The 17,500-nt window shown below is 34.3% G+C and overlaps 1 protein-coding gene across 1 annotated transcript in view; it reads right to left on the minus strand.

Annotated features, from left to right (window-relative positions):
• Positions 1-17,500, minus strand: part of bmpr1bb (bone morphogenetic protein receptor, type IBb) — a 46,647-nt gene that overhangs the window by 24,359 nt on the left and 4,788 nt on the right. Inside the window, exon 2 of the mRNA XM_016242691.1 lies at positions 3,977-4,161. Within this exon, the coding sequence (XP_016098177.1) occupies positions 3,977-4,103 (127 nt within the window). The 5' untranslated portion in view covers positions 4,104-4,161. The remainder of the gene's footprint in view (positions 1-3,976; positions 4,162-17,500) is intronic.

Below are 17,500 nucleotides of genomic sequence, written 5' to 3' on the forward strand. Positions count from 1 at the left end.
CACACACTCTCTCTCTCTCACACACACACACACACTCACAATACACACACAACCATATAATGTCACATTCACACCCAAAAATCACTGCTGTGAACTATTCAGAACTGAACTGACATTCAGTTTCTAACAGAAACAATCTCCCTGTCCGTCATTGGTCAGTCAAACAGAAAGTCCCGCCCTCAACTCACGCTATTGGTCAGTGTCAGGCTGCTTGGGATCAATCACAGTCGATGTGTTTCCCTCTTCAGTAAATCAACCACTTTATAGTTTATTTATAGTTGACTCTGCATATCAAGCTAGAAAATATCATCATCATAACTCTAGTATTTCTACTGGGATTAAATAAAGGCAACAAAAGGAACTGCAAATAAAATGAACGAAGCAAAATTTCAATAAAATGCAATTTAAAATAAACTCATAATAATGATGTAAACCTATTTTATTAATCTGACAACATTTTACAGTAGGAATTACTGTAAATTAATTTCCAGAAACAATTTAATACTTTATTTATAAATATACATTTATTTTATATATATATATATATATACTCTCCAAACTCTTCGGCCATTATAGGAGAAAACTCAGAGCTGTTATCTTGGGAAATAGAGGTTTCAAAAAGTATTGAACAAAAGGGTGCCGTTAATGGTGGCCAATGTGTATTAGAGAAAAACATTATGAGATTATCCAATGAAAGGTTAGACTTTTGTGCAAAGGGATTAACAATGCAGATTTATTTTCATAGTCTTCTTTGATCATATTTACCAAGGGTGCCAATAATTCTGACCACGTGTATATATATATATATATATATATATATATATACTAGGGCTGCACGATATATCGAAAGTATCAAAATATCGCAAATGTAAATATTGCAATATGCATATCGCAACGGTGTGCGATATCTGAATCATTTTAATAATAAGCTACTTAAATCAAAACGTTGCAAAAGGTCAAAGACTATAGTTTTTGCCGTGGTTTATGAAGAAGTACTTAAAGTGTGTGGAAAGCAAAGTCACAATGATATAAAATTAGTGTCATTCATTGTTTTTGTTTGTATGTTCACACTGATGTTAAAATGACATTTTCTGATATGTGACATCTTTTTATGTAATGCTATAACACTGCTGATCACTTTCAGAAGTTGTAGTGATTCTTTATTTTCCAAGAAAGAATGTGAAACAAATTGGTTATATAATTTTCATTTTTAAATATTTTAAAATATCATTTAAATTGATTGTACACACTTTAAGCAACATCGTATCGCATATAGAATATCGCATTTTTTAACAAGGTATCGCATATCGCATTATATATATATATATATATATATTTACACTACCGGTCAAAAGTGTGGGATCAGTAAGAGTTGTAATGTTTTTAAAGAAGTCTCTTCTGCTCATCAAGGCTGTTTTCCCCCCAAATTTTTTAAAAAGTTTTCTTTTTAACGTAATTGCACATTTGTTTTTGTTTTTCTGAGCAAAAAATAAATATCATACATTTTTCCCCTGATTTACAGAAGACTAAATGTCATTCGGTGTAACAATCTTGTCTGGCATATTTACAACAAAAATCAATTTATGACATATTAAAAGACTAATTACTTATTAATAAATATTGTGTTACACCAAATGACATTATTTCAACCAAATTGTGACATTTTAATCTCCATAAATGTATTTGAAACCATAAAAGTAGACACTTTACTTACATTTAATGTGCTTTCTATGGACATAAAAGCACTTTTGTAAATGTCTTTTAATGCGGACATCTTAACGTCTTTGACCCAAATATATATTATAATATAAATATTTTTACAACATAAGTATTTTTATTGATACCTGTTCAATTTCATCCCCAATGAAACAAGCCTATTAATCATCATTATTTTTTCAGTCTTTGCTAGTCCGTGATATTCATTTGCATTCATTTTTTTATTGACCTCTTCTGATCTGCATTCTGGGAAAGACTTCTCTGTGAAGGACGAACGCTTAGCCAAAATGAGTCTTTGAAGATAAATACTTCACATCAGAAGTGTGTCTATGAACCCTTATAAGGTTGTCTAGACAGGCAGCTCACTAGGTTCTGAAACAAGTTGTGTCTCAATCTTCTTCACTGTGTCCCTGCTCCTCATTTCAGACGGCCGTGTGGGAATTTCAACCGAAAACTACAGCGTGACACCTCCAGCTCCACCTGCCCGCGCGCTCGAGGAGGAACTCCTGCTGACTGACTCATGTGCGGGAGGAGCGCTGAAGGTCACCACGCATTAAAGCAGCACTTCTCTCCCACTCCAGCCTGTCCTTGACTCATGTTTTCATCTGATCGAACGCCAGAACGCTTGACGGAGATCAGCAGCACCTGCTCACGTCCAGGAGGACGCAGAAAACCAGACCCACACCAGATCAGATCTGAGAGCTTTTTACCAGATTAACCTCCTCATAATCAATTTAACACCAATATTATTTAAAACATGCACTGCTGTTGAATCAGACAGAGTATATTCCACATGAAGCTGACATTTATGCTGTAAATCCCTAAAACTATGCATTTTTCCTGATTCTTTTATGATTAGTCATCATAATAATTGAAAGACTATTTATTTGCACTTTTAGTTCATTTGTCACTGCGGGAGAATTTAAAGGGTGTCTCCAGTTACCTAAAATATACTTGCACATGCATATTCATTTTAACTTAAAATCTTGGCGTTGATTTAAAAATACAAACTCCATGCATATACTAAACTATCCATGCATATGTTAAATATGAGCTGAAATGGACTCTGAATGTCATTTTTACATTTTAATAGTTTCCTGCATGTCCGATACTTTTTTTAATGAAGTTTATGAAGACAAAAATACCTGAATGCATCATCCACAATAAATATTCAACATCCCTAAAAACTATTTCAAACTGCGTTTTTATTACTCATTATTATTCATATTTTTATTATTCATTATTAATCATCATATTAATTGACAGACTACTTCTGTGTACTTTTGTAAGTTAATTTGTCACTGCAAGAGCATTTTAGAAACTTTCCAGTTGCCTAAAATATACTTTCCATCACACATGCATGTAAAAATAAACTCCATGGACACATTTTGCATCAACCATCCATGCATTTATTAAATATGAGCTAAAATGCACTCTGAAAGTCATTTTTACATTTTGTTCATGAAGACAATAATGTCTTCTTAATATGAATCATCCACAATATATACACGCTGACATGTTCTGCAGTGTCAAACTCCCTAAAACTATTTCAAACTTCATTTTTGTGGATTCTTTCATAATTATTATTCATGATTATCCATCATATTAATTAACGGACTACTTATGTGTACTTTTAAAAGTACCTTTATCATCACATGAGCACTGAACAGGTGATTAGAAACTTTCTAATTAGTAAACAAGCATGCAAAGACTCGAGCTGGGCTTCATTTCTCAATCTTCTCAAGGAAGAGCAGATGAGATGAAGTTGTGAAGATGAAGATGCGTTGGAGTCTGTTTATCTCCACACTGACCTTGACGGTGCCATAAAACACTGAAGGCACCAGGAAAACAGCATTTTATAATTATTATTCATCATATTAATTGACTGACTACTTATTTGCACTTTTAAAAGTGTATTTGTCACTGAAGGAGCATTTAATAGGCAATTAGAAACTTTCCAGTAACCTAAAACACACTTTTCCTTACACATGCATGTACGTTTTACCCTAAAATCTTGGTCAAGTTGTGCGTCAACTACCCATGCATATTTTAAACGGAATGTATTTTATAGTTCTCCCCGGTGCATATTTGGCAAATGCAGCGCTGCATTTCTGACGCCCGTCCGAGAAATATTCTAAACATGAAATATGACGTACAGCAACGGGGGGTCAGACACAAACAGACACCAGTTAAACACTGCCATCAGAACCGAACATGCGCAAAACAGCAGACAAAGATGGCAGTAAAGGCTGATACTCACCCTGAGCGGACGAGCGCAGCCACAGCACACCCAGCAGAAGCAGCAGTGGTATCCAGCGGGTCCCAGCCGTCCGAACCTGAAGCTCCATCCCTGAGACTCGAGCCGCCCGCCCGCACGAACAGGGCATGGAAACACACGCACGCACACGCTGCTCCCTCCACAGTTACTCCACACTGACGGCTGGTCTGCGATGGACAGAGAGAAAGAGGGTGTTACTCTCTCCCTGCATTTGGGACGGCCCCTCCGCTCCAGACACTTTTTGGAGAGACAATAAAAGCAGCAGTTGATCTCTGCGGTTTAGCCGGAACCCCAGCGGACCCTCTTCACGCCCCGTGCCGCTCACATACAGGGGAGGGCCATCCGCTGAAAGGAGGCCAGGGGCGGGAGGGGCGGCCGTGTGACCCCCAAAAACAGCCTCCAGCGCTCAGTGGGCCGCCTGTGGGCTCAGAGTCACATGACTACAGCGCCTGAACTCCTGCTGCACTGACAAACCAACACCAGTGGTTTAAAAGTCAGTCTGGATTGATTTATTAACTGGCACTAATTTCATGAAAACAAGTGAGTGGAGTTTGCCTGTGCAAAACTGGTTGCCAGGGTGTTGCTAAGCAACAAACAGGCAAACCAGCAAGAAATACACTCATACAATAGTAGTTTAAATAGTATCTTTCATTTCATAAAAAAAAAAAAAAAATGAGTGGTTTTCACCTGTGCAAAATTCAACACATTACTAGTAAGGTGCTATGGGTGGTTGCCAGGGTGTTGCCAACCTCTAACGGACAAACCAGCAAAGAAAACAAACCAACTATAGTTCAAATTCAGTTAGGACCGTTTTATCTACTCTTTTTCATTTCACAACGAAAATGTGAGCATGTTCGCCTGTGCATAACTCACCAAATTCACGAAAGTGTGTTATGGGTGGTTGCCAGGGTGTTGCTAACCAGCAAACAGACAAACCAGCAGCAAATAAAAACAACCACTCAGTTAGGATCGTTTTAACTAGTCTCTTTTATTTTGTAAAGAAAATATAAAATGTTCGAATATGACAAATAGGGTGGTGTTGTTGCTGGGGTGTTCTGGGTAGTTGCTAGGGCATCTCTATACAGCTGCCATGGTGTTCTGAGAGGATGATACAATGTTACTATGCGGTTGCTAAGGTGTTCTGAATTACTTTTAGGCGTGTTGCTAGGCATTGCTATACAGTTGCAACAGTGTTTCAAACCTTTATCATGTTGCTATGCAGTAGCTAGTATGTTTTCCATACAGTTCTGGGGTTCAGCTGGTTAAATACTAAACTTTAATATTTAGAGGTTTGTTCACGTCATTATAAGCTCCAATACAAGTGGTGGTTGAGGAGATTCCCCCGCTTTCATGTAAAGCGCTTTGAGTACCCAGAAAAGCGCTATATAAATGTAGCAAATTATTATTATTATTAGTGATAAATGGCCTATGCTTAACAGCATTTTAAACTGCAACTGAAAAAACATCATAGTTTATGAAATAAATCTCCATGTAGTTTGACATCAAAAACATGAAAGCAAATGACACACCATGTATTCTCACTCAAAGTGCTGTAAGAACTAGTTCCTGCCGGGTCGGTTAAGCATTACCTCCTTTCCCCTGTAGGGTGCCAGCGGCTGACTGACAGCTCATTACGGCTGGGATAAAGAACACAAAGCAGCAGTGAAAACACACAAGAGCAGAAAGAGTGCATGACAAAAGCCATTCACACATCAGGTGATGGCGGGGCTCACCTCGGGCCACGACACGCCCCCCCATCGCCCTAATCTCACCGACACATACAACTTAAGCCGATTAAGAGTTAGTGCCATTACTGAGATTCACATGAGAAATGAGCAGAACCTCACATGTTCAGCAGATCAGGCCGCTGAAGAAAGTGATCAGACGTGCCTGCTGGACCTGAAAACAGGTGAAAAAATCCCACATCTAGAGACCAGAAGATCACAGAGACTCGAGGGTGCAGGACACTTTACATAAAGATGAATATTGGATATTTTCTTTGATCAATATTCATACTTTTCTACTCAAACAGTTATTGGTTCCTTAATATTGTGTATTGTGTCTACCGATAAATTGCAAAATCTTGGTCCAAATTTCCTTTTGGAAACATTTCAATTCATCATAATTGACTTAGTTTGTCAACATTATTATAAGTAGTAGTAGTAGTATTAATCATAATAATTAAATAATTAATTAATATTATTATTGTTGTTTTTGTTAAATAAAATACTAATAAAAATATAAAAACACATAGCGCATAAATAAAACACACATAAATAAAATAACAACAATAAAATACATAATAATTGTTGTTGTTGCTGCTGACAACGTTGTTAGTAATAGTATTAGTACTATTAATAATAAAAATAACAATTGTTGTTCATTATTATTATCAATATTTATTACTATCTTTATTATTTGTGCCAAAAAGTTTAAATAAAACAATTACAATAACAATAATGATCAAACACAATAATAATAATTTAAAAAATAAATGAATAAATATTAACAAACATTGCATGTTTTTTGTTGTTGTAATCTATTACTATTATGTTTATTAATGTTTATAATTAGTGTTAATAATATTAATGATAAACATGAATATTATTAATGTTTATCATTTTGCCAAACAGTATAAATAAAACAACAATTAAAATAATAATAATAATAATAATAAATCAATTTTACACAGAGACAATATTAAAATAATCAGTGGTGTTATCTGTCATAAATTTCGGTCAATCTCTACTAAGTAAATTAGCACCTTAACATCTGCAAGGCAACATTCTTATTTCCTTCAGTAAATGTAAATCTAAATAAAATATAAAATTCCATATGAATATGAATGTATTTTATTAGCATTATACCCACACGGTCACTCTCCTCTGACGCATGTACCACAGTAACCCCGATCTGAACTCAAAGATGAGATCTTAAACTCAGCGATCAATCACCGACGCTCCACACTTTCCTCTTTCTCCGGCCGTGACGCTGTGAAGGTGGGAGTAAACGGGAGTAAATGAGTGTGTGTGTGTGTGCGTGTGTGTGTGTGCGTGTGTGTGTGTGTGAGAGAGAGTGTGTGAATGGATGTTTGTTGATGAGCTAAAAACAAAGAGAAAGTGAGAGCGGGAACAATAGTGTGGGCTGCTGGGAGTTCAGTGGGGCGGCAGTGATGTGACTGTGGCACTGGCGCTGTCAGCGCTCGTTTGGTGTGATTACATGCGATCGGGGCGAGCTCTCGGGAAGCTGTGAGTAGGTCAGGCCCGCTCACACACTGGCCGCAAGCTCCATCAAATGCCCAGCGTGAGGCCCGCTGCTGAGAAATGGGCCGTCTGGGGGAAAGAGGGCTTTTTATGCTTAAGAAATACTAGGAATATAGCACACAAGTCATACGGATTGTTTCTAAGCTGCCTTTACTTTCGTCATGTTTGGTCTGCTTCTACTACATGAAATAAACTAGTATGAAGGTTCCGCTAAATGTCTCCTTTTGTGCTCTACAAAACACAGAGAGTTACACAGATTGGCAATGGCGTGAAGGTAAATCATTATTTTTGGGTGAACTATCCATTTAAGTGGTTTTATTATAGTTGGAACTATAATTAGCCAACAAACCCTTGGGCAAAACACACAAAAGCTGCAGTTAGTGTTCCCTCACGGACATGAGAAAAGCCAAGAGGTTCAGAGTCTGTGTGGATTTACGGCCAGACGACTCTGTCGATCACACGCAGCTGGAAAATCTGTGAGACAACCGCAAAACTCACGACTCAAGGGAGGAACAAAGGACAAGCAATCGCGATGGCACGGACTCTTGAATTACAATGTTCAATGTACAATTACATTACAATGTACAATGAGCGATGTTCCGCCTGCCACTGTGAAATTTCAACAGGGGATTTTCTGCCGCACTTTTTCTTCCTCCGCCTTCAGCGGTCGTTGAGAGTTCGGTCACGGAATCTGGGAAAGACATTCCACTTCCTATGAGCCAACAGCTGCACACAGGTGGGAAACCCAATCGGATCACAGCACCCGACGCCATTAGACCATCGGCATCTCCGGGCCATCCTTCAGCTCTCAACACCTCCTGATCTGCACTTACAACAGCGATCTCTCCCTGCCGTCTCAGACACAACATTATAAACATTTGATTATCTGTATCCTGACATGTTCATGATGCAAGTCACTGTTGCCTAGCAACTTTTATTCTAGTTGTTTTTATATTTTATTGCTAAGCTAAAATTCCTGTTTGTAAAAAAGCCGGGTGGACACTTCCAATACAACAACTGCTGTCATTCAATCTGCACACAAGTCCAGGTAGGCTATGTTAGGCTGGAAGACTATAGCCTGGCTGTTATCAATAATAGCCTACTTCAATGTTATGACAAAATAGCCATAATAATAATAATAATGGCTATTAGCCTATTATTTTTATGCTAGTGTAATGCTATAGCTAACGCATATAGGCTAATTTTAGCCCCGACAAGACTGATATTGTGAAATAAAACAAACTAATTAGGCTTTTTTTTGCGACAGTGACAATGTTTATTATTATCTAAACTATCATAACAGATCCATTTATTCGCGCATCACGATCCCAGTGGTGGTTGCATAGAATTTTTTCCAATTCATCTGATCCAAACATTTCTAATAACTCCAGAGCGTTGTAAAGTACAAAAGTTAAAAATGTATTGAAAAAAGATGTATAATTATTTCCTGTGTTTTATGTTTTATCTACATAAATATTTTGCTTCGGTTCATATTTGTTGGCATTTAGACTTAGAATTAAATATTACAAAAAATATCTTATTTTTTAGGTTGATGATGTCATAAAATATGACAACAGACACTCAAAGCTTCATTGTAAAACCTCAAAAGAAGCTTCGAATGTAAATATGATATGACAAAAATGGCATTCAATTCAGTCTAGTATAAACGGTTTGGCCATTCTAGTAGTTGTAGAATTCCGGTAGTTCTAGTGTTAAAGATATATGTTGTAATTGAAATCTACAGATGCAAATAGATAAAGTGCAATACAATAAACACTCAAAAGTGTATTTTGGATGTTTTCTTTCCACTAGTCTGACACATTGTGTTATGAAAAGCTCTCAAAACTGACCAGTGCATGAAACACAATGTTTCTGCCTGCAGTGTCTTACCTCAAAACCAAACTCCAAAGCATTTCAGCTTACCTCACTAAAAATAAACCCTGAACGTCTAATTGTTCTGCTTCTTGAGAGTTTCCTCAGGTCTCATGGTGTCTTGCTTTCAAGCTCCAGCATCCCAACCGTGAGCCATTGGTGAGCGATAGACAGACGATCCTCATGAATATGTAAAGCCGGCACAATGGACCGCCACGGAGCACGAAACATTCACAGAGGCTTTGAAGTCACCGGGAATGCTGGGTAAGGCAAAACAACTTCTCAAGAGGACTAAGAAACCATCACAGCAAGAATCATGCGGGGGACGCTGGGTAAAGAGGAATAATCAGTCCTCTCACTCCGGAGAAAGATAGAAAGTTTTTAGAGCGGTTAAATATAGCCATAATAATAATAATAATGGCTATTAGCCTATTATTTTTATGCTAGTGTAATGCTATAGCTAACGCATATAGGCTAATTTTAGCCCCGACAAGACTGATATTGTGAAATAAAACAAACTAATTAGGCTTTTTTTTGCGACAGTGACAATGTTTATTATTATCTAAACTATCATAACAGATCCATTTATTCGCGCATCACGATCCCAGTGGTGGTTGCATAGAATTTTTTCCAATTCATCTGATCCAAACATTTCTAATAACTCCAGAGCGTTGTAAAGTACAAAAGTTAAAAATGTATTGAAAAAAGATGTATAATTATTTCCTGTGTTTTATGTTTTATCTACATAAATATTTTGCTTCGGTTCATATTTGTTGGCATTTAGACTTAGAATTAAATATTACAAAAAATATCTTATTTTTTAGGTTGATGATGTCATAAAATATGACAACAGACACTCAAAGCTTCATTGTAAAACCTCAAAAGAAGCTTCGAATGTAAATATGATATGACAAAAATGGCATTCAATTCAGTCTAGTATAAACGGTTTGGCCATTCTAGTAGTTGTAGAATTCCGGTAGTTCTAGTGTTAAAGATATATGTTGTAATTGAAATCTACAGATGCAAATAGATAAAGTGCAATACAATAAACACTCAAAAGTGTATTTTGGATGTTTTCTTTCCACTAGTCTGACACATTGTGTTATGAAAAGCTCTCAAAACTGACCAGTGCATGAAACACAATGTTTCTGCCTGCAGTGTCTTACCTCAAAACCAAACTCCAAAGCATTTCAGCTTACCTCACTAAAAATAAACCCTGAACGTCTAATTGTTCTGCTTCTTGAGAGTTTCCTCAGGTCTCATGGTGTCTTGCTTTCAAGCTCCAGCATCCCAACCGTGAGCCATTGGTGAGCGATAGACAGACGATCCTCATGAATATGTAAAGCCGGCACAATGGACCGCCACGGAGCACGAAACATTCACAGAGGCTTTGAAGTCACCGGGAATGCTGGGTAAGGCAAAACAACTTCTCAAGAGGACTAAGAAACCATCACAGCAAGAATCATGCGGGGGACGCTGGGTAAAGAGGAATAATCAGTCCTCTCACTCCGGAGAAAGATAGAAAGTTTTTAGAGCGGTTAAATAAAGCGCTGATGCCAATGTGCTGCAGCGAGGGGTTCAACAAGAAGCATAAACTGTTTAGAGAAGGTTTAGAAAAGAAAAAACAATGTGGGAATTGATTGATTACTGCAACGGCAGGGGAAGCAAGCTTCTTTAAACATCTCACATCTTCATGCATCATAACAGTACAAGATTTAGTTTCTAAAAGAGAAGTACAGCAGCTAAAGGAACCTGTAAATTACAATATCTGAGTATTAAACTGTTGCTTTATGACTTTTTGATGCATAATTGCACTACTGTTCAAAAATTTGGGGTCAGTAAAATATATTTTTTTTTTTTAGACAGCAAGGATGCATTAATTAAACTGATCAAATGTGACTGTAAAGACATTTATAATGTTAGAAAAGATTTCTATTTCTAATAAATGAAATCAAAATAAAGTGATAAAGTATTTTTCTTTGGAAAACTTTACTTCACTACATTCCAAAGCATAAAGTCTTACTTTTTACTGCACTACATTTCATGAATAAAAGTTGTTGTTTGTTTTACCTTTAATACTTACGAACATTACAAATGTAGTACTTTCTTGTACTCAAGTAAATCTTTGAATTACTTTTACTTGAGTAAAAGTAAGAAAGTAATAGATTTCTAATGTAATTAAGTATTAAATTATATTTAATATGAAACGTAGTGCAGTAAAAAGTACAATATTATGCTTTGGAATGTTGTGAAGTAAAGTTTTCTAAAGAAAAACACTCTGATAAAGTATAGACACTTGAAAAGTACACTTGAAATACTTCACTACTGTCCGCCTCTGGTTCTGACACACACATGCTTGTGGCGAAAAAGCAGGTAAATATCTGAGCTTGTAAACAAAAAGATGCTGGTTCAAACCACTAACTAACTAAGTAGCTCAGACTGAAGTGAATCCCACAGACGTGACGTCTCAGCGGGCAACCACCGGGGCTGTAAGACTCTGTGACTCATATTGATGTAGATTATGACTGCGGCAGAAATAGCAGCTACTGTGTCTGCATAAATACTATGAAGTTAATTCTACTGAATAAAAAAACAACAATACATACAAAACAATATGTGGCAGAGTCCAGTCATAAAAATGGAATCTGGCATACAATTTGAATGAACAAATCAAAAGTATGGCTGTTCACTTAATCGAATGGTGATATGGACTGATGTCTGTGAATATTAAAGCGTAAAAAGGCTACTATGAAAATATCTTCGCTACAGCCTGTCAAAATAAAAGTTCGGTCTAACTTTGAGAAATTGTGGCAGAAATATATTACTTTTGCACAGCAGAACTTACTTCTCAAATAATAACAATGATATTATTATGACTACTATAACATTTTTATTTTAAAAGAATATCACAATATCATCCATGTTTTAATTTAAACAGTAAACCTCTGTTTACCATCTGTTTGCCAAAAAATGTAAGGAACGGTTCAAATTTAATTTGATTACTTTTTAAAAGATGAATAATTTTTTATTTTTATTTTATAGATTAATTTGATTACCACTGTTTTTGATCAAACATTTGTATTAAATAAAAAATTACAGAATCCAGAAAAATTAAAAGACACAGAATTTCTAAAAAAAGTAATTAAATAAAAAAAAATCTATTAAATCATAAAACACAGAATCCAGAAAATTAAAACAGACACAGAATTTCAAAAGAAAAATCATTAAATCATAAAAAAATCTATTAAATCATAAAACACAGAATCCAGAAACTTAAAACAGACACAGAATGTCTAAATAAAATCATTAAATCATAAACAAATATATTAAATCATAAAACACAGTATCCAGAAAATTAAAACAGACACAGAATAAAAAAAATAAAAAATTATATCATAAAAAAATCTATTAAATCATAAAACACAGAATCCAGAAAATTAAAACAGACACAGAATTTAAAAAAAATTATAATTATATCATAAAAAAATCTATTAAATCATAAAACACAGAATCCAGAAAATTAAAACAGACACAGAATTTAAAAAAAATTATAATTATATCATAAAAAAATCTATTAAATCATAAAACACAGAATCCAGAAAATTAAAACAGACACAGAATTTAAAAAAAATTATAATTATATCATAAAAAAATCTATTAAATCATAAAACACAGAATCCAGAAAATTAAAACAGACACAGAATTTAAAAAAAATTATAATTATATCATAAAAAAATCTATTAAATCATAAAACACAGAATCCAGAAAATTAAAACAGACACAGAATTTAAAAAAAATTATAATTATATCATAAAAAAATCTATTAAATCATAAAACACAGAATCCAGAAAATTAAAACAGACACAGAATTAAAAAAAAATTATAATTATATCATAAAAAAATATATTAAATCATAAAACACAGTATCCAGAAAATTAAAACAGACACAGAATAAAAAAAATAAAAAATTAGATCATAAAAAAATCTATTAAATCATAAAACACAGAATCCAGAAAATTAAAACAGACACAGAATTTCTAAAAAAAATAAAAATAAAAAAGAGAGAGAGAGAGAAAACACCGCATAGAACAAAGTTATTGTTGAAAGGTTTAATAAATTAAATTGTTAACATTTTATGAATTCAACAGACATTCTTTATGATTATTTAAATTTAGTTCAAAAATTAAAACTGACCCCAGAAAAAAAAAAAAAAACAATCACAGAATTTCTTTGAGAGAAAAAAAAAAAACATTGCACAGGATATAACAAACTATTAAATTGTTAATTATTAAATTGGGGAAAAAAAACATTAAATAAAAAAAATATTTTATATAATTGTTTTATGATTATTAAAACTTAATGAAACCATCAAAAAAGAATCCGGAAAAAAATAAAATGGATATCACAGGGATCTAATTATATTAAGAGCAGCAACATTTTAACAATGCAATCAGTGCAAAATGAAGCTTGTATGACAGAGAAAACAGATTTGTGTTCCTGTAGATGATTTCTGATCTCATCCTGATCTACGAGCTTTGAATGATCAGACGTTTGCTAGTAAACAGGTTAAATCTGGCGCACCTGTGGATGATCCGGCCTGTCCACACACAAACACACAGCCTTTGACTGTATCTGAGACGCGTGGTGATTTTCCATCATCAAGGCAACAGCAGGCAGAGGCCAAAAACAGCACAAACGGCATATTATAAAACAGACACATCTGACTCTAAATTCAGTTTAGATGAGCTAAATCTATAGCTCATTCTGATTATTAATAGAACATATTGCTGTTTTTGGACCTTTTATAAAAGCAAACGAGTGCATTGAGTGATTTTACTACAGCGTCATGTCTAAAAACAGCCCTTAAACATGGTAAAATCCCAGTAAGTAGTTTGCAGCAGCAGCAGATCGACGTTGTGATTCAGCAAGAGGAGTTTATGTGAGGGTAGATTCGAACCACATGAACACACTCACATCTTCCTCTAGCATTCATCAACACGGGTTTAATTACAGACTCCTGAACTCACTCCTCTGGCTTCGGTGTATGCAAGGCAGCAGCGGAAATGTAGAAGTTTTTAGTCTTTGCTTCATGTTGAAATCAGATGTTTTGAGAAACATGACACCATTGTTACACCAGCTTTAAATAGTTAATAGCTGCACAGAAGACATGACCAATCACGAGTCAGTATGCAAATATCACAGTGATGTCACTGTTGCTTAGATTTTGAAAAGTTATCTAAGAAGAGTTTTTCTAACTTTAATAATATATATATATATATAAATTAAATACATGTATAATTTTATTTTGTAAATAACGTCATATAAATATTTTATATAAATAAGAGTCCTTATATAGGTTGAAATTAAATAACTGAAATACAGCTCAAAAGAGAAATATTATGATAAACTTTTCTATTAAACTGATCTAACTCAACTATATAACACCAAAATACTACAAAATCAAATATTAAGAAATAAATATTACAATACATACTGTATACTTAAAGTTGAAGTATTAAAATGACTAAAACTGAAATAAAAATAAATGTTAAATAGAAATATTAACTATTATATAGTAATACTATTGATATTAATACTAAAAATACTAAAATTAAATTATAATTGTAGTATATTAACTTTAATGACAAATAATATAATATAATAGTATTATATAATATAATAGCAAGTAAAAAAGTCACGAGCATGTTTACGACTCCAGTAACAAAAGGAGAACCAGGATCTTCAACAAAGACTCTGGACCGACACACACACACTCTCTCACACACACACACACACACACACACACACACACACACACACACACACACACACACACACACACTCTCACCCACACACACACACACACACCCACATGATTATTAAAACTTAATGAAACCATCAAAAAAGAATCCGGAAAAAAATAAAATGGATATCACAGGGATCTAATTATATTAAGAGCAGCAACATTTTAACAATGCAATCAGTGCAAAATGAAGCTTGTATGACAGAGAAAACAGATTTGTGTTCCTGTAGATGATTTCTGATCTCATCCTGATCTACGAGCTTTGAATGATCAGACGTTTGCTAGTAAACAGGTTAAATCTGGCGCACCTGTGGATGATCCGGCCTGTACACACACAAACACACAGCCTTTGACTGTATCTGAGACGCGTGGTGATTTTCCATCATCAAGGCAACAGCAGGCAGAGGCCAAAAACAGCACAAACGGCATATTATAAAACAGACACATCTGACTCTAAATTCAGTTTAGATGAGCTAAATCTATAGCTCATTCTGATTATTAATAGAACATATTGCTGTTTTTGGACCTTTTATAAAAGCAAACGAGTGCATTGAGTGATTTTACTACAGCGTCATGTCTAAAAACAGCCCTTAAACATGGTAAAATCCCAGTAAGTAGTTTGCAGCAGCAGCAGATCGACGTTGTGATTCAGCAAGAGGAGTTTATGTGAGGGTAGATTCGAACCACATGAACACACTCACATCTTCCTCTAGCATTCATCAACACGGGTTTAATTACAGACTCCTGAACTCACTCCTCTGGCTTCGGTGTATGCAAGGCAGCAGCGGAAATGTAGAAGTTTTTAGTCTTTGCTTCATGTTGAAATCAGATGTTTTGAGAAACATGACACCATTGTTACACCAGCTTTAAATAGTTAATAGCTGCACAGAAGACATGACCAATCACGAGTCAGTATGCAAATATCACAGTGATGTCACTGTTGCTTAGATTTTGAAAAGTTATCTAAGAAGAGTTTTTCTAACTTTAATAATATATATATATATATAAATTAAATACATGTATAATTTTATTTTGTAAATAACGTCATATAAATATTTTATATAAATAAGAGTCCTTATATAGGTTGAAATTAAATAACTGAAATACAGCTCAAAAGAGAAATATTATGATAAACTTTTCTATTAAACTGATCTAACTCAACTATATAACACCAAAATACTACAAAATCAAATATTAAGAAATAAATATTACAATACATACTGTATACTTAAAGTTGAAGTATTAAAATGACTAAAACTGAAATAAAAATAAATGTTAAATAGAAATATTAACTATTATATAGTAATACTATTGATATTAATACTAAAAATACTAAAATTAAATTATAATTGTAGTATATTAACTTTAATGACAAATAATATAATAGTATTATATAATATAATAGCAAGTAAAAAAGTCACGAGCATGTTTACGACTCCAGTAACAAAAGGAGAACCAGGATCTTCAACAAAGACTCTGGACCGACACACACACACTCTCTCACACACACACACACACACACACACACCTGAACCGACACCAGAGGTCACGACCCCGACCCATAAACCCTCGCTGACCCCCACACCTGCCCGATTACATTAGACTCCATGAGTCTGCGCTTCAGACAAGCAGGGGCCCATCAAACAGAGCTTCTACATTACTCAAACTGTCTTCTGTTCTATTCTATTCTATGTTACTGAAATAAAATGTAAAAAATTCAGCTATATTTCAGCAATATTTCAGCTAGTTGCCAAGGCAACATTTGTCATTTTCATTTAGTTAATAAAAAATAAATTAAAAAAATAATAAAAACAAACAGCAACATTACTACAGCTAACTAAAATTTAAGAGAAAAAGAGAAAATAAATAAACAAAAACTAATTCAAAATATTAAAAACTATAACAGTGTGTCTCAGTGATTCCAAAATAACACTTATTCTATTCTAATGTATTCTATTCTATTCTTCAGGGTTACCATTTAATTAAAACTAAAACCATAAAAAGCACTTTTGTTACTTGAAATCAATTTTAACTGAAATAAGATAAAATCTAAAAATATTTATTAAAATTAGGGATGCACGATATATCGGCCACCATATCGGTATCGGCCGATAAATGCTCATTTTTTCTGTTATCGGTATCGGCCTGATAAGAAAATTTGGCCGATATCTTAAAGCCGATAAATAATGCATTATTTCCTTCAGAGACACTTCAGATGCGCGCTGTTCGTTTGCAGCCTTTTGTGCAATTGTACGTTGTAATATTGTGTTTATTTGATGTATATCTGATTTATCTCATATAGAATGCGTTTGGTTAAGTTAAAAAGAGCGCTTCAGTTTACCGGTGATCATCTTTAGCTCAGCGCACGCAGCTCAAACAGCAGTGCACAACATTAATAACTATGATTGGGAATGTCGTGTATATAACATTCTAATGAGAACATTATTATAATAAAACGTTGTGAATTCTTTGGGTTTAGTTGCTTTGTTTTCACACACAGGATCACACATTCTGACTATAGCACGCAATAACTGCATCATTTTGTACATATATAAGTTGTAATATTAT

This window comes from Sinocyclocheilus grahami, unplaced genomic scaffold (assembly GCF_001515645.1).
Source record: "Sinocyclocheilus grahami isolate Dianchi unplaced genomic scaffold, SAMN03320097.WGS_v1.1 scaffold669.1, whole genome shotgun sequence".
Lineage (NCBI taxonomy): Eukaryota > Metazoa > Chordata > Actinopteri > Cypriniformes > Cyprinidae > Sinocyclocheilus > Sinocyclocheilus grahami.